Source organism: Pristiophorus japonicus, chromosome 6 (assembly GCF_044704955.1).
Source record: "Pristiophorus japonicus isolate sPriJap1 chromosome 6, sPriJap1.hap1, whole genome shotgun sequence".
In the NCBI taxonomy this organism is placed as follows: Eukaryota; Metazoa; Chordata; class Chondrichthyes; family Pristiophoridae; genus Pristiophorus; species Pristiophorus japonicus.
Window position 1 is genome coordinate 17,179,429 of NC_091982.1, and position 24,072 is coordinate 17,203,500.

The 24,072-nt window shown below is 43.4% G+C and overlaps 1 protein-coding gene across 3 annotated transcripts in view; it reads right to left on the minus strand.

Annotated features, from left to right (window-relative positions):
* LOC139265564 (serine protease 23-like) overlaps window positions 1–24,072 on the minus strand; it is a 117,306-nt gene that overhangs the window by 67,729 nt on the left and 25,505 nt on the right. For 2 of the 3 annotated variants that reach the window (XM_070882640.1, XM_070882641.1), the window contains exon 2: window positions 8,065–10,232. The exons of the other annotated variant lie outside the window; for it this stretch is intronic. In XM_070882640.1, coding sequence (XP_070738741.1) covers window positions 9,101–10,216 — 1,116 coding nt within the window. In that variant the 5' untranslated portion in view covers window positions 10,217–10,232 and the 3' untranslated portion in view covers window positions 8,065–9,100. Of the gene's footprint in view, window positions 1–8,064; window positions 10,233–24,072 lie in introns of those variants that run through there. 3 annotated transcript variants of the gene reach the window in all.

The following is a 24,072-nucleotide window of genomic DNA, read 5'->3' on the forward strand; positions in this document are numbered from 1 at the left end:
TACCCTCCACTCGATAGGAACTGATCCAGAGTCAATGGAATGTTGGTAAATGACTGTCAATGCATCCGCTATTTCCAAGGCCACCTCCTTAAGTACTCTGGGATGCAGTCCATCAGGCCCTGGGGATTTATCGGCCTTCAATCCCATCAATTTCCCCAACACAATTTCCCGACTAATAAAGATTTCCCTCAGTTCCTCCTCCTTAATAGACCCTCTGACCACTTTTATATCCGGAAGGTTGTTTGTGTCCTCCTTAGTGAATACTGAACCAAAGTACTTGTTCAATTGGTCTGCCATTTCCCCGTTATGACTTCCCCTGATTCTGAATGCAGGGGACCTACGTTTGTCTTTACTAACCTCTTTCTCTTTACATACCTATAGAAACTTTTGCAATCCGCCTTAATGTTCCCTGCAAGCTTCTTCTCGTACTCCATTTTCCCTACCCTAATCAAACCCTTTGTCCTCCTCTGCTGAGTTCTAAATTTCTCCCAGTCCCCAGGTTCGCTGCTATTTCTGGCCAATTTGTATGCCACTTCCTTGGCTTTAATACTATCCCTGATTTCCCTAGATAGCCACGGTTGAGCCACCTTCCCTTTTTTATTTTTACGCCAGACAGGAATGTACAATTGTTGTAATTCATCCATGCGTTCTCTAAATGTCTGCCATTGCCCATCCACAGTCAACCCCTTAAGTATCATTAGCCAATCTATCTTAGCCAATTCATGCCTCATACCTTCAAAGTTACCCTTCTTTAAGTTCTGGACCATGGTCTCTGAATTAACTGTTTCATTCTCCATCCTAATGCAGAATTCCACCATATTATGGTCACTCTTCCCCAAGGGGCCTCGCACAATGAGATTGCTAATTAATCCTCTCTCATTACACAACACCCAGTCTAAGATGGCCTCCCCCCTAGTTGGTTCCTCGACATATTGGTCTAGAAAACCATCCCTTATGCATTCCAGGAAATCCTCCTCCACCGTATTGCTTCCAGTTTGGCTAGCCCAATCTATGTGCATATTAAAGTCACCCATTATAACTGCTGCACCTTTATTGCATGCACTCCTAATTTCCTGTTTGATGCCCTCCCCAACATCACTACTACTGTTTGGAGGTCTGTACACAACTCCCACTAACGATTTTTGCCCTTTAGTGTTCTGCAGCTCTACCCATATAGATTCCACATCATCCAAGCTAATGTCTTTCCTAACTATTGCATTAATCTCCTCTTTAACCAGCAATGCTACCCCACCTCCTTTTCCTTTTATTCTATCCTTCCTGAATGTTGAATACCCCTGGATGTTGAGTTCCCAGCCCTGATCATCCTGGAGCCACGTTTCCGTAATCCCAATCACATCATATTTGTTAACATCTATTTGCACAATTAATTCATCCACTTTATTGCGGATACTCCTTGCATTAAGACACAAAGCCTTCAGGCTTGTTTTTTTAACACCCTTTGTCCTTTTAGAATTTTGCTGTACAGTGGCCCTTTTTGTTCTTTGCCTTGGTTTTCTCTGCCCTCCACTTTTCCTCATCTCCTTTCTGTCTTTTGCTTTTGCCTCCTTTTTGTCTCCCTCTGTCTCCCTGTATAGGTTCCCATCCCCCTGCAATATTAGTTTAACTCCTCCCCAACAGCACTAGCAAACACTCCCCCTAGGACATTGGTTCCGGACCTGCCCAGGTGCAGACCATCCGGTTTGTACTGGTCCCACCTCCCCCAGAACCGGTTCCAATGCCCCAAGAATTTGAATCCCTCCCTGCTGCACCACTGCTCAAGCCATGTATTCATCTGCGCTATCCTGCGATTCCTACTCTGACTAGCACGTGGCACTGGTAGCAATCCCGAGATTACTACTTTTGAGGTCCTACTTTTTAATTTAGCTCCTAGCTCCTTAAATTCTTTTCGTAGGACCTCATCCCTTTTTTTACCTATGTCGTTGGTACCAATGTGCACCACGACAACTGGCTGTTCTCCCTCCCATTTCAGAATGTCCTGCACCCGCTCCGAGACATCCTTGACCCTTGCACCAGGGAGGCAACATACCATCCTGGAGTCTCGGTTGCGTCCGCAGAAACGCCTATCTATTCCCCTCACCATCGAATCCCCTATCACTATCGCGCTCCCACTCTTTTTCCTGCCCTCCTTTGCAGCAGAGCCACCTACGGTGCCATGAACTTGGCTGCTGCTGCCCTCCCCTGATGAGTCAGCATGGATTTATGAAGGGGAAGTCATGTTTGACAAATTTGCTGGAGTTCTTTTGAGGATGTAATCAACAGGGTGGATAAAGGGGAACCAGTGGATGTGGTGTATTTGGACTTCCAGAAGTCATTTGACAAGGTGCCACATAAAAGGTTACTGCACAAGATAAATGTTCACGGGGTTGGGGGTAATATATTAGCATGGATAGAGGATTGGCTTACAAACAGAAAACATAGTCAAGATAAATGGTTCATTCTCTGGTTGGCAACCAGTAACTAGTGCCGCAGGGATCAGTGCTGGGACCCCAACTATTTACAATCTATATTAATGACTTGGAAGAAGGGACTGAGTGTAACATAGCCAAGTTTGCTGATGATACAAAGATGGGAGGAAAAGCAATGTGTGAGGAGGACACAAAAAATCTGCAAAAGGACATAGACAGGCTAAGTGAGTGGGCAAAAATTTGGCAGATGGAGTATAATGTTGGAAAGTGTGAGGTCATGCACTTTGGCAGAAAAAAATCAAAGAGCAAGTTATTATTTAAATGGCGAAAGATTGCAAAGTGCCGCAGTACAGTGGGACCTGGGGGTACTTGTGCATGAAACACAAAAGAATAGTATGCAGGTACAGCAAGTGATCAGGAAGGCCAATGGTATCTTTGCCTTTATTGCAAAGGGAATGGAGTATAAAAGCAGGGAAGTCTTACTACAGCTATATAAGGTATTGGTGAGGCCACATCTGGAATTCTGCGTGCAGTTTTGGTTTCCATATTTACGAAAGGATATACTTGCTTTGGAAGCAGTTCAGAAGGTTCACTCGGTTGATTCTGGGGATGAGGGGATTAACTCATGAGGAAAGGTTGAGTAGGTTGGGCCTTTACTCATTGCAATTCAGAAGAATGAGAAGTGATCTTATCGAAACGTATAAGATTATGAGGGGGCTTGACAAGGTGGATGCAGAGAGGATGTTTCCACTGAAGGGGGAGACTAGAACTAGAGGGCACGATAGAATAAGGGGCCGCCCATGTAAAACAGAGATGAGGAGGAATTTCTTCTCTGTGGGTTGTAAATCTATGGAATTCGCTTCCTCAGAGAGCTGTGGAAGCTGGGACATTGAATAAATTTAAGACAGAAATAGACAGTTTCTTAAACGATAAGAGGTTATGGGGAGCTGGCAGGGAAGTGGAGCTGAGTCCATGATCAGATCATCCATGATCTTATTGAATGGCGGAGTAGGCTCGAGGTGCCATATGGCCTACTCCTGTTCCTATTTCTTATGTTCTTATGTCAGGTCTGCCCCATTTAAGCCCATATCCAATGGTCAAGCGGAACGGGCAGTCCAGACTATCAAGCAGAGCTTGAAAAGCGTGACCGAAGGTTACCTGCAGACCCGGTAATCTCGGGTTCTGCTCAGCTACTGGATACGACCCCACTCGCTTACCGGGGTTTCCCTGGCAGAATTGAAGAGAGCACTCAAAACCAGGCTCTCCTTAGTCCACCCGGATCTCAATGATCATGTAGAAACCCGGCATCACCGGCAAAACATGGACTACGATCGCGCGGCTGTATCGCGTGACATTGAGGTTAATGACCCTGTGTTTGTTCTTAATTACGGTCATGGTCCCAAATGGGTTGCTGGCACTGTTCTAGCCAAGGAGGGGAATAGAGTGTTTGTTGTAAAACTTCTGAAGGGACAAACGTGCAGAAAGCATTTGGATCAGACCAAACTGCGATTCACTGACAACCAAGAACAGTTTGAAGAGGACATTACCATCATTGCTCCACCCACACACACCCAACCAGCAATCGACCTCGCTGCCCGACAGTCCGATCAGACCAGCCACACCGCAGTGCAGCACTGATCCGACCGACTCACCCATGTCAGGACTTCACCTCAGGCGGTCAACCCGGAATGAAGAGCCCCTGATCGCCTCAACTTGTAAATAAGTTGTATCTAAGACTTTGGAGGGGGGGGGGCGGGGGGAGAGTGATGTTATGTATGTAAACTTTATAATAGTGTAAGACTTGCCACCAGGGGGAGCACCAGTTGGAGACCCAAGGGTCACCTGCACACCTCGTGCAAGCAAGTATAAAAGGTTGTCTGCCATGCTGATTTGGCCCTCTGGAGTTAGATTAAAGAGACTAAGGTCACATCAGTTTGAGCTTACAGCACACAGTCTTGTGGAGTTATTCTGAACATAACAGAACTGTGGCCATATTTTTTATATGAAATACAGCATTATTTAAAAGCTATAACCATGCCACAGCTCTTCAGAAGATGCTGTGATATAAGAAGTGTATTTATTCATTTACTGTTTTATAGTATGCATATGTAGAAATCTCTGTTTTAAAGCCAGTTTCGATTGACATTCCAGGTCAGGCTCAGTTGCGTTATTAGATTATTTGCTGTTTGATTGGCTGGCACTGCTGAAGTGATTGGTTTTGAAATGTGTCAAATTGAATTAACATGTTATTTGAAGTTGTATTGCTATCTGCAAAGCTGCTTATTCAGGGAATCCAACAAGATGGTGCATCTCATTTGCACTTTAGTACTGAGGAGAACTTGGGGTGCAAGTTTACAAAAAGGACAGTCAGGCATGAAAGGTATCATGGATCATTTTTCTCCCAAAGAGTATTCGAGTTGTGGAATAAATCAACAAGAGATCCTTAAAATGGAATATGTTCAAGGGACAATTTATGCATTTCTGGAGACAGAAGGGAAATGGTGTATGTGTGGGGTTGAAATGAAAGAAAAACTAAGGAACTTCTTGGGCCTAATGACCTTTTCCTATCTTATGTTCTCATCTAATAAGCTTCATGGTTCTGATCACCCTTCTTTATACAGGCAGAATTGATCATCTATTTTCAACTGCATATGAACCTTGGTGGTCATCGCCATGCTGTCTCCTCCTTCGCTCCAGCCTGTGCTCCCTAATTGACTCGGGGCTGCAGTATTGCAGAAAAACAGGTTCCCCAGATGTGGATTGAATCCAGCATTGAAAGATGTTCTAGAATTGCCCACGACTGATTCAGACAATTTTCTGTTCTGAATTGCATTTTGCAGCAAACCTTCAACTGGTGAAACTAAAAAGACATCAGGAATTTTATTTAATAATCAAAAGTCCAACTTGAAAACAAAATGACGGTTCCTTACCATCAACAATAACAAAGTTCAAGGGGGTAAAAATCAAATATCTTGTGGGGTGCAACAGGCAGTACAAAGAATGTCTTTACTCAAAGGATGATAAACATTTGCAACACTCTGCTAAATAAAATTAAGAGTCAAAGACATTGGGAGCATTAGTATGCTTGGCTGGGTGATTTAGATATTGGCTTCGATGGAATATTTTGACTTGCGTTCTTTGCTTCTTTCTACCTGTCTAAAATGTGTCTTCACCTGCTGCTCTCTCACTTGGTTAAAGCTGCTTTGTTACCATCTTTTAGAAATCCACATCTTTAGTGAAAGCTACAAAGTTCTTATATTTGCAGTCCAATGTTTCATTCCTCTCTAGCACAGGGACTTTGAAAGTAAGCTTCAGAAAATACATACTTTCTCACAATTCCAATAAAATAATCTTTACAGCAAGAAGTTAAAGGAAAGCCAAGTTATGAATCTGAGCCAGTCTGCTTTTAACTGAACTTTTATCATGCAATTTGCAATACCTTTGAGGCATTATTGTCTTTGTCTCTTTCAGGTTCTAGACAGCAGTAACAAACAAGGAGACACTTAATCACAAAAAGGAATCTGGAGCCGTGCGAACAATAATAACACAAGAATTCAATCAGCTCAGTGAGCATTGCACCACAGTACATTTTGAGCACAATTTTGGGGGTCTGTTTTTTTATAAATTCTGCATCTTTTTCTTGGTTGAATATTTGAAGCAGTTCTTGTTCTGCTAAGCTGCATCATTCCTTCTCAAAAAAAACATTTCACAAGTTCAAGGCAAATCAAGTGGCAAGATGGACAAAATAGTTGGAGAAAATGTCCCCTCTAGAGGGCTGGGCTGGCAATGGTCTCGTGGGTGGAAAGGAGCCTGGGCAGCAAAGGGCCACATTTTTCATGGCAGGTGGGGAATTGAGTGGGTTCTTTTCTGGGGGTAATTTTAACTGCCAGATGGGGTGGGATAAAATCTCCCCCCAAGTTTCAGAACCAGAATGGGCACTGTCCTGTCTAGAATGTTGGACAAAAATGCTTGGTACATCATCAGAAACAAAATAATCGTTGAGAAACTTTTGAAGAAATGTGCTTTTAAAAGAAATCCTTAACTTGTCGACTCCAATGCATAAATGACTCTACTTCCCCTTTGGTGGTGTTGGCTCTCACTGCAAGCTGTACATGAGCATTGTGGTTCAGCCCTGCCCTCCTATGTTGAACAACAAACGTGCCCTGTCACAGACACGTGAAATCAATTAGAACAAGAATGCATGAGTCTTGGATTAAGACTAATCAAATGGAACATTGGCACTATTTTGCCTTTATTTATATTTTTAACTCATTTTTCTTCATCTCTAGGACCAAGAATCTTCTCTTCCTCCCTTCACCCATTTTCTTTTCCATATGTGAGGCTGGTTAAAATGAACAATTATTTGTAATGCAGAACCAAAATGTGCTGTGGCACAGATTGATGGGCAGCAAGTCCCATTGATCATGTGTTGCAGGTCTCTGCAGTGCTACTGTAGGGAGGTAGCAAGCAGCGGCCTTCATGGTGGGAGGGGGAGATCAGATTGGGGATATCTGTGGCCCTTACTAATTACTCACGGGTTGTATGAGCATCAGAATGGAGTTTACGGAAGGCTCGAACCAAGTTACCTTGTCAACCTTTTGGGTGTAAGTGGCATAGATCCTGAGGACAGGGAGGAAATAGCAGGATTCATACTCCCAAAATAATGTATGATATTTATTGATTTTGTGGTATCAAAGTAAGAATTTAAGGAAAAAAATCATAAATGCATCTTCACGATCAATTCATGTCATGAGGATAGACTTGTGGAACTTTGCAGGCAGGCACTGGATGAACAGTTCAGCTGTATCCAATCTGGTGGACAGGGTGACGATGCTCGGATTTTTTTCAATAATAAGTATAAGGTTGAGTTGTTTCAAATAATCTCCTTTTACCTCCTTTGCTCAGGAATTCGCTGTGTCCACGTTCAATGCCCTGGGCCAAGAAGACAACTGAGGAATAAGCATTGCAACCTGTTCTGAGCTTAATGCTCTTGTACTTTTTACAAATGTCTATTCTTAATCCTTGAGCCTAGACAGTGAATGTTGGGCTACTTTTGTAGAGCCTTACCCGGTACTCAGAACCCTGTACTCAGAACTTGCATCTGGGCAAATTGGAGCACCATTGGGTTGAAGCCACCTCAATTTTAAAAACTCTGGAGCTGAAAATCTGCAATCCAGCTCCACCACTGGAACGATGGCAGAGCGGGACGTCTGCTCCACTGACCGCTTACGTGCCTGACCCTGTAAGAATTCCTGGGATCAGCCAATTTAACAAAATGGCTGTGCATCTACATCAGTAGTGGTACAACTGGGTGTCGGGCAAATAGCATTGGATGGTCACTGTGAGGTAGTGCTGGCAGAAGATTCAACAAAGCAATAAAAATGGTCCCTTTTCCAATAATGCTGCTTTCCTCACAGCAGACACCTCAATTACTAGGCTCCTGTAAGGAAACTAGCCTTGATGAATCTGGCTCCATTTCTGCCTTGAAGGTGGTGCTACATGTCTGCTTCATGCAGGTATACAGTAAGCTAGGGGCACCAAATAGGACTGGTGAAATTTTCACATGACTTCGCCCTGCTACTGTTCAAATATTTCAAAGGAGCATATCACTTGACCGCCCGCTCCCCCCACCCCCACATCACCACTGCACCACCCACCCTGGGCGTCCCAGTACAGCTCGAACCAGATGAAGATCTGCTATAACACGGTGCTGCCCAAAGTTCTATCTCTGTCTGCTGGTAACTCATCCCACATGCCCCAAAATATTGTGGGCCTCTTTTTAGAACTTAAAGAAAAATACTATCAAGTGAAGCATCGTTTTAAACCACTGTGAAAATTACTGCATGGTGGCAATGCCAAATAAAACTGTTCCTGTTGTGAAAGGCAGTGAAATTTAGTTTCCTTCACATACTCTGTCACAGGAAGGCAAAAGCTTTATTCAAGCACAACGGAAAGGGAAAAAAGCATGACATAATAATTGAAGGTTGGAAAGCGTTCTTGAACAGGACTTGGTGACATTATCACACCATCAGTTGTGTACATTTACATGTTGTACTGTGTCTCCATTTGTTTTCCCAGATTTTCCTTTTCCCATCTTTTTGAAATTCACTTCACAAACACCGTATAAACTAGGGAAAGGACTCTTTGTAGCCAAACTCCATCTGCTTCTGAACTACTCGGGAGCAGATAATTGGCAACTTCAACATGCAGGTTTTCCCGGAATAGGGTTGCCACCAGTCTGTTTTTTTTGGACCAGAGAATCCTTTTTGATTGGCTCCAGCATTTTTAAAATTGAAAACCAACAATTGTTTGATTTTTAAAATGAAATCCATTTAATTCACACCTGCTTCTAATGTAAATTTACAATGAATAGTTACCATTAGCTAGGAAAAATTGAGAACTCGAGCCATGACCTCTTGCGCCTGTTTAGTTTTCAACTTCATGAAGGTGGCAACCTTATCCTGGACATATCAAGTCTTGGTGCATTAAAGTTCCCCAAAGTCTCATCAGTAACCTTGAACTGGATGAAAAATGCTGCCTTCAGGAAGGCTCCAACGGTCTATACTCTTGTGCAGGTCCTCAATGTAAATGTGCAGGGAATGGAAACGCTTGGTATTGAATGTTTGAAAGGGACCGAGCCATTCTGGTTTTCCTTGTGGTGCTGTCTGAGGGCTTCAATCGGAACGACAATCGCGATAAGTCCCTTTGATCCAGTAACAGATCTGTGCGTATTTCAGCGGTGTGATGCGAACCGCCACATTGTAATCTTGCTGCACCCCGTTGAGGTCCACCCACTGGTGTCCTGAAAATATTCCAACAATCTTCCTTTCCCAGTCATGTTTCTCTGGCAACCACAATTTGGCATACACCCCAGAGCCACTGGAGCCCGGCTGGGCATCGCAGTGCTGGTAGATGAGATCGGGCGTCTCATTGATTATTGGGCAAAATCGATACACTAGCTGCCCAGGCCTGTCGCTGTCAAATCCCGAAAAATGGATTCTGTTGCCAGCCACTTGGCCTGCAGTTGGCATGACTGTGATCTCCATGTGCGGCCTGTCGTGAGGCCTCTTCAATTCCAGCAGAGCATAGTCATAGTCCATAACCAGGTCGTTCTGCGATCGTATCCAACCCTTTGGCACCTGCGTGCGTTTGACACGTGACCACCTTGTCAATAATTTTGGTGGAAACGTTGAATTTTTTGTTAACTGGGCTTTGGGATTCTCTGTTAAAAATCCAACCTTTAATTTTTTTGCCCCCTTGACGTAATCCTTGCCATCATGGATGCAATGCGCTGCTGTTAGCACGTGTCTGTCTGACACCAGGATGCCTGTGCACCCAGTGGAGATCTTCACCGTTGTAGAAAAGGGGAAGTTGAGTAGGAATTTTTTTCCACGAATATCAAATCTGCCATCCGCCCCAAAAATCTGCCGCTTGCGGCGTGAGCGCCGGGTGGTGTCCTGTTTTGAGAGCAGGGCATTGGAGTCAAAGTCGAGGATGTCCACCACGGTGAGGGTTCGAGTGCCATTGGTATAAACTGTTTCATAAGAGAGATTTTCCTTCAAGTCCTCTAAGGTAGGGTGAGCTTCTCTCCACAGGCACTCCACGTTGCAGTGGGTCATCAGCTCCAGCCTGGCTTTGGCAGAGAATCTGGGTTTGTCCAACTTCACTGTTTCTTGGGGAAGGAACACTGGGATCTTGTGTCTGTGCCAAGTCGTGTTGCGCTCTGTGTCAGACAACAGGGATTGGTTGACGAAATACAGAATAATGGCTAGGATCTGTAACCGGCTCATTGTGAAGATTGAGGTCCTGCTCAAATAAAAAAGAAAAATATTCAGTCTGTTTTTGTCAATACTGAACATAAAAAATTATATCCTTTTGGTTTAAAACGAGTCTGTTAAAATGTTGGATTCCTTTATTTTAAGGAAAAATTACCCGAATTATAAATAGTAATGTTCAAAATCAATGTTTACTGATTTTGCACTGGTAACTTCTTAAATTTCTTGATTGCTTTGTGAATCAGAAAAAAACTGATCTCTTCAGGTCCAGAAATGCACACATGTTGCAGGTATGGACGCAGGTTGGAGAGATTTGATAATGACCACAGTTATGTTAACAAAATGGATATACTGCATACGGTAATCACAACATACTGCACAATTAAACTTTACATCAACTATTTCAGTTATACTTTAAAAATATTTATTACACTCAAATACAATGATCGTGATGTGCAACTTTTAACAATGTTACTATTTTTTAAAAATGCATTTTACTGCTAAAATAGTTTTTCAGCATTTTATGATCATGGAAACTTGTATTACATGGCAAACTGCCGTTGCGATCAATACAAATAGTGTGTGAACTATATAAATAAATGTTGATGGCATTTAGCTTAACTCTATCGTACTGGTTTTCTTGAGGTTTAATGATGTTGGGTTTTTCTGGGTTTATCCTGTTCTTTGGCTCCAATGTGGTTAGACCACACTTGGAGTACTGCGTATCGTTCTGGTTGCCATAATATAAAAAGGATATGGAGGCGCAGGAGAGAGTGCAGAGAAGATTTACAAGGATAATACCCGAAATGTACATATCCGGAAAGGATGAACAGGCTGGGTCTCTTTCCTCTTTGGGGGCGGGGGGGGGGAGACTAAGGAGTGACCTAATAGAGGTTTTTTTAAATTATGAAAGGTTTTGATAGAGTGGATACCGAGAGAATGCTTCCACTTGTGGGGAAGAGCATAAATAGAGGCCATCAATATAAGACAGTCGCCAAGAAATCCAATGGGGAATTCAGAAGAAACTTCTTTACCCAAAGATGGTGAGAATGTGGAACTCGCTACCACAGGATGTGGTTAAGTGAATAGTATAGATGCATTTAAGGGGAGGATAGACAAGCATATGAGGGAGAAGGGAATAGAGGATAATGCAATAGATTTAGATGAGGGAAGACTGGAGGAGGCTCGAGTGGAGCATAAACCCCAGTATTGTCTGGTTGAGTTGAATGGCCTGTTTCTGTGCCGTGTATCCCGTGTAATCCTATACGTCCTCACTGATTTTCTTTTATTGCTAAAAAATAGAACTGAAAAACACTCAACCTAGGTTTTTAAATTGGCAATGAAAACTGTCTTTATATGTTCTTAATTATTGATACAAGAAGATAATCTGAGAAAACTGATAAATGAGGAAAAATAAATATTTGCCATAAGTCTTAAAATTACTGTTGCTGATATTAGTCCATGAACATTTAATGCATTCATATAATCTTTGTCTGGCATTTAATGGCAGCATTAACCTATTTATTTAAAAGGGCTAATACCCTTAAATAATGAACAAAGGGATACCATCGACCTTCAATGCTATTCCTGCAATCTGGACTTTGAATCTGAGAGAACATTCTCCTTACTATCCTGTTGCTGCAATGTGTTTGGTTTCCCACAGATGGAAGTAGAACTCTTGAGAGAGCCTCCTACTAGAGAGTGAATGCAGCTCTTTCTCATGAATAATATTGGGACATTTTCCTGTCACTCAGCCTAATCCATTTTGCCTGCAGGCACTTGGCTGCTGATTGTGAAAGTTTAAGCCAAATTAAACCTTTTCTTGTGGAGCCAGCTCAACTGGGCACTCGTACTTCACTGTGAACATGGAGGCACTGCAGGAATTTATTTTGCCCATCACCTAATGTTTTAAGTGAATGCTCATAACCAAAATAATGGCAAATGCATAGCCTGTATGGGCACAATATTTCTTTAATGGTTTTTAAAACAAATTATGAAATGGCAGAGAGACTCTTGCCAACATTGTCACTGGCTGCTGTAACATTGCAAATGTCCTAATATACTGACTGGTTGGTCATGTTTTCCGTGCTTACCAATGTCTTTGTGTCTTTCCGTGTAAGTCGTTTGCTAGGGTTGGTGTGACTTGTGGTTATAAGAACATAACATAAGGCTTAGGAGCAGGAGTAGACCATTCGGCCCCTCAAGCCTGCTCTGCCATTCAATAAGATAATGGCTGATCTTCTACCTCTACTCCACTTCCCTGCACTATCCACTTATCCCTTGATTCCCTTAATATTCAAAAATCTAGCGATCGCTGTATGAATATACTCAACGACTGAGCAGCCACAGTCCTCGGGTAAAGAATTCCAAAGATTCACCATCCTGTGAGTGAAGAAATTTCTCCTCATCTCAGTCCTAAATGGCCTACCCCTTATTCTGAGTCTGTGACCCCTGGTACTACACTCTTCAGCCAGGTAAAACATCTTCCCTGCATTTACCCTGTCAAGCCCTGTAAGAATTCTGTATGTTTCAATGAGATCACCTCTCATTCTTCTAAACTCTAGAGAATATAGACCTAGTCTACTCAATCTCTCATCATAGGACAATTTCCCCCATCCCAAGAATCTCTGTTGCACTCCCTCAAATGGCAAGTATCTCTTTTTCCTTCGGTAAGGAGATCAAAACTGTACACAATACTCCCAAGTGTGGTCTCACCAGGGCCCTATATAATGACAGTAAAACATCTTGACTCTTGTACTCGAATCCTGTTGTAATCAAGGGATCACAAGGATGTGCACATTACCCGTGCCATGACAGGAGCTGATGACTGCTGGATGGACCACCGCCTAATCCGATCCGTCATTAACATCAACATAGCCCCAAAGTGGCAACAGCAGCAGAAGCAGTGCCGCAAAAAAGTCAATGCCGGGGCACTCAAAGACCCAGCTAAGAGAGCCCTATACAGCCAGCGCTTCACAGCTAACCTGGCATCCTTTGTTGACCCCGAGACGCAGAATGCCCACAGCGCTTGGTCTGCCCTCCAGGCCTCCATAACCAGTGCCCGCAAAGAGACGCTCGGTTACTCAACCAGGAAACACCAGGACTGGTTTGATGAGAATGACCAGGAGATCCAAGAGCTAATAAATCACAAGTGCAGGGTATTTCTGAGCCTAAAACAACAACCCAACAAGGGAGCAGCAAAGCAGCATTACACATGGCTTAAGGCCGAGGTCCAACAAAAAACCCGCGACCTAAAGAATAGATGGTGGGCGGAGAAAGCACAGGAGATTCATTGCTGGCCGACAGCCATGATGTGCGAGGATTCTTCACCGCAGTCAAGGCCACCTACGGCCCAAAACCCAAGGCCCCACCCCACTGCTGACCAAGAACGGGAAGACACTCATCAAGAACATCGAGGCAGTCAGGACCCGCTGCAAGGAGCACTTCGAAGATCACCTTAATCGAGACTCTGCCTTTGACTCGCGTGTCCTCGACTGCATCCCGCAGCATGCTATCCGCCACCATCTCAGCAAAAACCCAGCACTGCACGAGGTAGAAAAGGCCATCCGCCAGCTCAAGAACAAGACAACAGGAGCGGATGGAATCCTCCTCAACCGTCTTCTCCCTGTAGCTGAGGAGCTCCTCCCGGAGTCACAGTGCGGATTTCATCTACGGGGTACAACGGACATGATTTTTACAGTGGGACAGCTGCAAGAAAAATGCAGGGAACAGCGCCAGCCCTTATACATGGCCTTTGACCTTACAAAGGCCTTTGACACTGTCAACCACGAGAGGCTATGGAGCGCCCTCCTCCATTTCGGCTGCCCCCAAAAGTTTGTCATCATTCTCCGACTGCTCCACGATGACATGCAATTCATGATCATGACCAATGGATCCATTACAGACCCAATCCACGTCCGGAGCGGGGTCAAGCAGGGCTGTGTCATCGCGCCAACCCTCTTCTCAATCTTCCTCGCTGCAATGCTCCACCTCACAGTCAACAAGCTCCCCGCTGGAGTGGAACTAAACTACAGAACCAGTGGGAAGCTGTTCAACCTTCGTCGCCTCCAGGCCAGATCCAAGACCGCCCCAGTCTCTGTCGTCGAACTGCAGTACGTGGATGATGCTTACGTCTGCGCACATTCAGTGTCTGAACTCCAAGTCATAGTCAATATCTTCACTGAGGCGTACGAAAGCATAGGCCTTACACTAAACATTCGAAAGACAAAGGTCCTCCACCAACCTGACCCCACCACACAGCGCTGTCCCCCAGTCATCAAGATCCATGGTGCAGCTCTAGACAACATGGATCACTTTCCATATCTCGGGAGCCTGTTATAAACAAGGGCAGACATCGATGATGAGATTCAACACCGCCTCCAGTGCGCCAGCACAGCCTCCAACCGCCTGAGGAAAAGAGTGTTCGAAGATCAGGCCCTCAAATCTACCACCAAGCTCATGGTCGACAGGGGTGTTTTAATACCCGCCCTCTTGTATGGCTCAGAAGTGGACCATATACAGTAGATACCTTAAATCACTGGAGAAATACCACCAACGATGTCTCTGCAAGATCCTGCAAATCCCCTGGGAGGACAGACGCACCAACATTAGCGTCCTCGACCAGGCCAACATCCCCAGCATTGAAGCACTGACCACACTCGACCTGCTCCGCTGGGCAAGCCACATTGTTCGCATGCCTGACACAAGACTCCCAAAGCAAGCCAGCGGGGAGCTTGTTGACTGTGAGGTGGAGCATTGCAGCGAGGAAGATTGAGAAGAGGGTTGGCGCGATGACAGCCCTGCTTGACCCCGGTCCGGACGTGGATTGGGTCTGTAATGGCATCACGGAGACAGGCTCCAGGGGGACCAAGGCTGGGAACTCAACATCCATTTCAGCATTTAGGAAGGATAGACAGAAAGGAAAAGGAGGCGGGGTGGCGTTGCTGGTTAAAGATGAAATCAATGCAATTGTAAGGAAGGACATTAGCCTGGATGATGTGGAATCGGTATGGGTGGAGCTGCAGAATGCCAAAGGGCTGAAAACGTTAATGGGAGTTGTGTATAGGCCACCAAATAGTAGTAGTGAGGTTGGGGACAGCATCAAGCAAGAAATTAGGGATGTGTCCAATAAAGGTACAGCAGTAATCATGGGCGACTTTAATCTACACATTGATTGGGCTAACCTAACTGGTAGCACTATGATGGAGGAGGATTTCTTGGAGTGTATTAGGGATGGTTTTCGACACCAATATGTCGAGGAACCAACCAGGGAGCTGGCCATCCTAGACTGGTTATGGTGTAATGAGAAGGGACTAATTAGCAATCTTGTTGTGCGAGGCCCCTTGGGGAAAAGTGACCATAATATGATAGAGTTCTTTATTAAGATGGAGAGTGACAAAGTTAATTCGGAAACTAGGGTCCTGAACTTAAGGAAAGGTAACTTCGACGGTATGAGGCGTGAATTGGCTAGAATAGACTGGCAAAGGATACTAAAAGGATTGACGGTGGATAAGCAATAGCAAACATTTAAAGATCACATGGATGAACTTCAGCAAATGTACATCTGGAGTAAAAATAAAACTGGGAAGGTGGCTCAACCATGACTAACAAAGGAAATTAAGGATAGTGTTAAAGCCAAGGAAGAGGCATATAAATTGGCTAGAAAAAGCAACAAACCTGAGGACTGGGAGAAATTTAGAATTCAACAGAGGAGAACTAAAGGTTTAATTAAGAGGGGGCAAATAAAGTACGAGCAGAAGCTTGCAGGGACTATAAAAACTGACTGCAAAAGCTTCTATAAATATGTGAAGAGAAAAAGATTAGTAAAGACAAACGTAGGTCCCTTGCAGTCGGATTCAGGTGAAATTATAATGGGGAACAAAGAAATGGCAGACCAATTGAACCAATACTTCGGTTCATACAAATAACCTTCCGAAGGTACTAGGGGACAGTGGGTCTAGTAAGAAGGAGGAACTGAAGGATATCTTTATTAGGCGGGAAATTGTGTTCGGGAAATTGATGGGATTGAAGGCCGATAAATCCCCGGGGCCTAATAGTCTGCATCCCAGAGTGCTCAAGGAAGTGGCCCTAGAAATAGTGGATGCATTGGTGATCATTTTCCATCAGTCTATCGACTCTGGATCAGTTCCCATGGACTGGAGGATAGCTAATGTAACACCACTTTTTAAAAAAGGAGGGAGAGAGAAAACGGGTAATTATAGACTGGTTGGCTTGACATCAGTAGTTGGGAAAATGTTGGAATCGATCATGAAGAACGAAATAGCAGCACATTTGGAAAGCGGTGACAGGATCGGATCAAGTCAGCATGGATTTATGAAAGGGAATTCCCGTATTGGACTGTTCAGTCACCTAAGAACTCATTTTTAGAGTGGAAGCAAGTTTCCTCGATTTTAAGGGACTGCCTATGATGATGATGATGATGATAATGACAGTAAGATATCTTTACTCCTGTACTCGAATCCTCTTGTAATAAAGGCCAACATACCATTTGCTTTCTTAATTGCTTGCTGTATCTGCATGTTAACTTTCAGTGATTCATGTACAAGGATACCCAGGTCCCTCTGAACACCAACATTTTAAAAAAAAAACTATTTTTCTATTTTTGCTACCAAAGTGGATAACTTCACATTTCTCCACGTTATATTCTATTTGTCATGTTCTTGCCCACTCACGTAACCTATCTATATCCTCTTGAAGTCTCTTTACATCCTTCTCACAACTTACATTCCTACCTAGCTTTGTATCATCAGCAAACTTGGATCATCATCATCATAGGCAGTCTCTTGGAATCGAGGAAGACTTGCTTCCACTCCCAAAGTGAGTTCTTTGATGGCTGCACAGTCCGATAGGAGAGCCACAGACCCTGTCACAGGTGGGACAGACATTCGTCGAGGGAAGGGGTCGGTAGGGCTGGTTTGCCGCGTGCTCCTTCCGTTGCCTGCACCTGGCCTCTTCACGTTCTTTGCGTCGAGACTCAAAGGGCTCGACGCCCTCCCGGATGCACTTTCTCCACCTCGAGTGGTCTTCGGCCAGTGTCTCCCAGGTGTCAGTGGTGATGTCGCACTTTACCAGGAAGGCTTTGAGGGTGTCCTTATAACGTTTCCACTGTCCTCCTTTGGCTCATTTATCACGAAGGAGCTCCGCATAAAACATTTGCTTCGGGAGCCTCGTATCTGGCATGCGAACTATGTGGCCTGCCCAGCGAAGCTGATCGAGTGTGGTCAGTGTTTCAATACTGGGGATGTTAGCCTGGTCAAGGGCACTGATGTTGGTGCGCCTGTCCTCCCAGGGGATTTGCAGGATCTTGCGGAGACATCGTTGGTGATATATCTCCAGCGACTTGAGGTGCCTTCTGTACATCGTCCATGCCTCTGATTTATACAGGAAGGTGGGTATTACTACAGGCCTGTAGACCATGAGCTTGGTGGTAGATTTGAGGACCTGGTCTTCAAACACTCTGTTCCTCAGATGGCCGAAGGCTGCACTGGCACACTGGAGGCGATGTTGAATCTCCGCATCAATTACATTTGGTCCCTTCATCCAAATCATTGATATAGATTGTGAATAGCTGAGGCCCAAGCACTGATTCTTGCGGTATCTCACTAGTTACAGTCTGCCAACTCAAAAATTACCTGTTTATTCCTACTCTATTTTTTTGTCCATTAACCAATCCTGAATCCAAGTTATTGCAGTTTAAGAAGTAATTTTTGTAGATCCAATTTGTTAACCGTATAATCTAATAATTTCAGCTCATCTTGAAAAATCCATTGATGAGGTCAACCCTGCTATATATACTGGCTTGGAACTTCCGATTTGGGGACACACTCTCACTAGAGACATACCCTTATCCTCACCAAATTTCCGGTCCCGGAGTTATCTACATTTAGAATCATCGAACGGTTACAGCACAGAAGGAGGTCATTCAGCCCATTGAGCCCATGCAGGCTCTCTACAAGAGCACTTTAGCTAGTCCCACTCCCCCGCCCTTTTCCCATAGCCCTGCAATTTATTTTCCTTCAGGTATTTATCCAATTCCCTTTTGAAAGCTATGATTGAATCTGCCTCCACCAGTAGTTGCTGGGTTTATCCTTGCACCCTTTTGGAACAAGGGTGTAACATTTGCAATTCTCCAGTCTTCTGACACCACCACCATATCTAAGGAGGATTGGAAGATTATGGGCAGTATTTCTAATTTCCACCTTTACTTCCCTCAGCATCCTCAGATGCATCCCATCTGGTCCTGGTGACTAATCTACTTTAAATACAGCCAGCCTTTCTAGTATCTCTTTACATTTTTTTTTAGCCCATCCAGTATCTCAACTACCTCCTTTTTCACTAGGACTTTGGCAGTATCTTTTTCCTTGGTGAAGACAGATGCAAAGTACTCATTAAGTACCTCAGCTATGCCCTCTGCCTCCATGCGTAGGTCTCCTTTTTGGTCCCTAATCGGCCTCACCCACCTCTTGCAACCCATTTACTACTTATATACCTGTAGAAGACTTTTGGATTCCCTTTTATGTTAGCCACTGCTCTATTCTCATACTCTCTCTTTGCCCCTCTTATTTCCTTTTTCACTTCCCCTCTGAACTTTCTATATTCAGCCTGATTCTCACTTGTCTCCTCAACCTGACCTCTGTCATACATCCCCTTTATGTATCTTTGGGAAGTTGCACTAGACTTGGGATGGAAACTTGCCTCGGGCCTGTCGCAGCAGGAGGAAAAGGCAGTTGCTGGGCTATTTGAAGCATTGGCCAAAACTTTTGTTCCTGGGGCCTGTGCATGCCAATTACTCCTAGAGGGGTAGATTTTCCAATTGGACCTCTGATCTGGCATTGGTTAGGTGCTCCATTATTAGTATTTTCCTCACCATGATGTGCTGATCATGGATAGTGTGGATGGGTTCCTGAATTGGGAGTTTACAATTTGGCAATTGGGAATTGAACCTGAATTGGAAGTTTGCAAAGAAGAGTGTGTAAGCAGTCTTTTAACGGGTAGTGGGTAAATATAAAAGAATATGACCACATTGCCTACATATGAGAACAAAATAATACAGCGTTGCATTGTGATTGCAAGGAGATGGAAGAAAAGGAATTGAGTACATTGCTGGCACTGGCAGCACCAATCCTATGGTGCGTGATAGTTACCGATGTCTTGCAGCAGGTAGCACTCTATATCTATCTGTCTGCTAATTTTAGAGCTTGTGTAGCCAGTTCTACAGGATCACTGCCAAGCAGGTGGTTCTCTACCTGTAGGTGAGGCAACCTCTGATGTAAGTAAAGAGGAATTCCCAGTAGGAATCCATTGTCCCATTGTCTATTGTCAACAGTTTTTTTTAAGTAATAGCTTCGCCAGAGTACTTGGCACAAAGCCTCCTGACCAATTAAATGGAAACAGGAAAGATACCATAAAATCAAGAAAAAAGTTTGGTGATAGCTTCAAAATGCTATTATCAATCTTACTAGAGGGCTGTTTAAAAGCACTTCTCGAAACAGCACATGCTAACAGCCCTGGATACACATTTTCTAGGGATGGGCAGTTGAGGGTGCAAACTGGCACAAACACCAGGAAAATTGGATGGAAATTTGTATAATGTAATTTTACTATAATTAACTTCAAGCTGGCGAGCGCTTCTGGTGGCTTTACAAAACCTGATCAGAGAATTGGATTGGGCACCAAATGGAAATTTGGTGTAATGAATCCCGCTCCATTTTCTAATAATTTATGCCTGCCCACATTAATCTTACATAACCGATCAAAAAAAACAAATGTGTTATAATCCCAACTTCACTAGGATGGCATATCCGTTTTCCACGCAAACCATCTTGCGTATCCTTTTGGTGTGAAACAGATAAATTAATGCCAGTTGGTTCTGAATTACAGCCAGTGTTCTACTGTGGCCTCTGCCCACAGGGAACGGGTTTCGCATTTCTCAATCTCATTTCACTTGGGACACAGTCATCAGAAACAGATACAGGGAAACCTTTCATCTCCTCAGTCTAGCCTGGAATTGGACCCATGTCCCAGAGATCAAACATTTGTCTTACTCGTGATGTCCAGCTGCCTAAATTCGTGGCAAACGTTTTAAGTTTCCATTCTTTAACTTTCACACTGTACTTGCTCTCTCCACATGTTATGCCATTTAGGGTGAGAAAGGCTGTTGCTTTTGAGCTCAGGAGTGTGCACAAGTGGACAGGAGGTACCTCATCTGTCGACTCCTCTTTGGCTCCCATTGCTGTGGCCAAATGAGGAATTATGTCTGACAAATAATGACTTCAACCATGTGAGGGACAAGTTGTGTGGTTGTGTTCAACTCCCTCTCCTGAAGAACTTAAACTAGATTTTTTTTAAATCTAAGTTTATACAGTTGGGCTGATGCCCATGAACAATTCCAATAAACCAAACGAGCCAGGAAAGGTTAAAGGAAGGTACTTTCAGTGAGAGATGCATCTATTAAACTACATCTGTGGAGCAGTGAGGAATGTTTAGATTAAATGTGTTTTTACGCAGGTGCACTTTTGGCCAGACCCTAACCTAATCTTCCAATTTGACAATAGTATTGGCTTTATGGAATGTTTTCCCTTAGATGTGAGGCTTTGTGATAATTAAAGGATTAGCATTCTATATTGGGAGTTTTTAATGAAAATTTAGTGTGGAACTGTGCACAACAACAAGGTTCGGAATCTGATTAATGCTGGGCTAGTAGTAAAGGTCTTCCAATATCTAAATCAGCAGGAGGATGCCACTGATTCTGATTTTAGTACGGTTCTTCACCTTGCAGAAACGCTGTTGTGGCGAAGTGTCTCCGATAAATATTTCTCCCATGGGTGTGGTCGGTGCCCCAGTTGTATTGGAAATGGCACTGGTGCCTGCTCAAAATATTCAAAGGAACTCAAGCCCAAGAGGTTAGGGGCACCAATGGTAGGCAGCAGGAAGTTGTCCTCTTCCTCAGATCTGACCCCACATAGTGCAATCAGTGCTCTTGAACATATTGGAAATAATGTCTATCTATCGGTTTCTGTTTCTTCCTCTCCCCCCACACCTGCCCCACCCCACTAGCCTCTCTGTAGCAAAAAAGAATTGATGCTTACTTTGAAATTCATTCTCTAGCTTTACTCCAAATAATTTTGAAAAACAAATGGATACATAAGCCCTAATTTTCTTGAGATTTTCAATGAATTGGGAATGTTAATAAGGCTTATCCCAATTTAGACCCTTGCTAGCCCTTGCCGAACCACTCGGAGACAGGTGAAGGTGGACATGGGTTAGTGGGGGTATAATTGGGTTGGGACCTATTAATGCCCTCTTTAGATGCACCATTTCCTACAGGCAGACTGTTCTACATCCACCATCTTTGTACCTGACATCACAGAAGGAGATGGGATTGGTGCAATGAAGCAATCCATTAGAATTCTCAGCAGGCCCCCCATCTGCTCCCCCAAGGCACTGTACGCCTGCATGAAGCAGATGTATAGTACTGTCATGTTGTGGAAATTGGCCCTACACCAGCTGCCCTATGGCTACCAGCCTTTCTGGAAAAGGACCACATTTTATTGGAAACAATCCCTCTTCATCTGTACCTGCAATCACTTCTACCCAGTGACTTGCCTCCACCACCAATTTCCTCGGCACTCTAGCTGCACTGTTACTAATAGTGGTGCCCACCCATTGTATGGAAATGCCACTGACCCTCAGGAGGACCATGATGAAAGTCCTGCTCTGGCATGGTTATGCCAATGAAGTGAGATTGCGGATCTTTAGGGTCATACTGCTAGAGGTCAGCAGGAAAGCATTCTGCGTGTTGGACTGACCGCATCCCACTGAGACATCCTGAGAAACTGGAAACAGGAAATGCTCAGAGTGTGGGATCTTCTTTCAGCTGCCAGTTTTGGCTCTAGAGAAAAGGCCAAGCTTTTAGACAAGCTGAAGTCTTCAAGTGAGAACATTAATAAGATATTCCAAGATATGTAATGAAAATATCATGCTATTGTGGAATGTGCAATTTTTAAAAATACTTTTAAAATCCACTCCTGATTTTAATTCCTTAATCAACTGGCTGAGGAGAAAATATGGTGGATGATTTTTGGGTATTATGAGTGATTTGATTGATTCACTTGGTTAGCTTTGAAGAGTTCTCTAATGTAGGTTAAGGAGCTGGGAGATGCAACATTGAGGTGACACAATGTCACAGTGGAGGAAAGATGTAACTGCAGCATTAAATTTGCATAGGCATCTTTCATTATAAATGTGGATGCAGGAATTTATAATTAAAAAAAATTCCAGATAAGGTTGACCAGTAGTAGATGGGGAGTAGCCACAAATGTAAGATTTTTCATATATTGGATCAGTAGATGGATGTTCAAAACTTGATTTGCAAGATAAAATAATGGCGAACTCAAGTGTCAAATTTACCAGAAAACTTAAAAAAAAAATTACTGCTTTAATTAAAAATTCTGGAAACCATGAACTAGATATGACTCAAAGCTCAACTTTTTATTCAGAATTGAATAATAAATGAAATAACAAAGCATAAAAGGAAAAGGAAATCTTCCCAATTAGTGTCGGAGTGGAGAATAGCGACTTGGTGCGGGGGCAGGATGGTTATAAAACGATCTCTTTCAAGCACCAGGCTAAGAAGCAGTCTTCAATCAAAGCAAGCTGGATGGAAAAGATGATCTTCTCTCATACCAGTGTTCTTGCGAAACCTGAAAATAGGGGGAGAACTGATATATGAAGAAGAGGTAAACATTAAAGCTGAGATGGAGATGCAATCTGAAACAATGTGGAGAAGGATTCTGGAAATGAAGCCTAAAAGGGTTGGGCAACATGAACCCAGGAAGCTGTGAAAATAGATCATTAAAGTTGTGATGTTTGAATCTGACGGTGTAGGCGGTGGACTTCAAAGCTGTTATGGTGCGGAACAATTCAAGTTTGTGTCCTAGAGATGAAACAGTACCGTTCTCAACACTAATTCTTTATCTTCCCCTATTTGAGAGAGACTTTAATCGCCTCTCTTTGGGCTGGATTTAAGCCCAGGATTAGATATCGGTCATTTTTTTTTAAAACTCCACATTGTCTTTATGTATTTCTGGCCCACATTCACACACATGTGGAATCTGGACCTGAATATGCACAGAAAAGATAGCAATGAGATGATAACATATCACCATGCTTGTGGCATGTGTTGCCAAGATATCTGTATAGCACTTCATAAACCAGCTCTGGATCACTGTGCGGGGGTATATACACGTGCTGTACAGTCCATTGCGGCATGAAAATTGAGAATTAAACATCGAGTTGCCAACGGCCTGAAAGTTAATTCTTAAATTGAGACAAGCAACATAGAATTTCTGGATTTTTAAATTTAAGTTGCTGTGATATCTAGTTTCAAATTCCTAATTGTATACAGCCAATCCTGCAACATTACTCCCCTGTGGGATCTTTGCCCCGAGTAATTTGATTGTTATCCAAAACAACAGCCCTTTCTTATTAAGCTTAACAAAATAGTTTTTGTTTTATATAAGTAGTATTTCTTGTAAAATATTTTAAATTAAACCACCACAGGACAGCATTAATATTATAACCAGATTGCTCTGCATTATGCATTAATTTTTTTTAAAATTTGTGGATAAACTTTCCATCTGAGTAATATTCTGTTGATATACACTGCACAAGATAAAAGCTCACTAGGTTAGGGGTGATATATGAGCATGGATAGAGGATTGGTTAACTAACAGAAAACAGAGTTGGGATAAATGGGTTATTTTCCGGTTGGCAAACAGTGACTAGTGGAGTGCCACAGAGATCGATGCTGGGGCCTCAACTATTTACAATCTATATTAATGACTTGGATG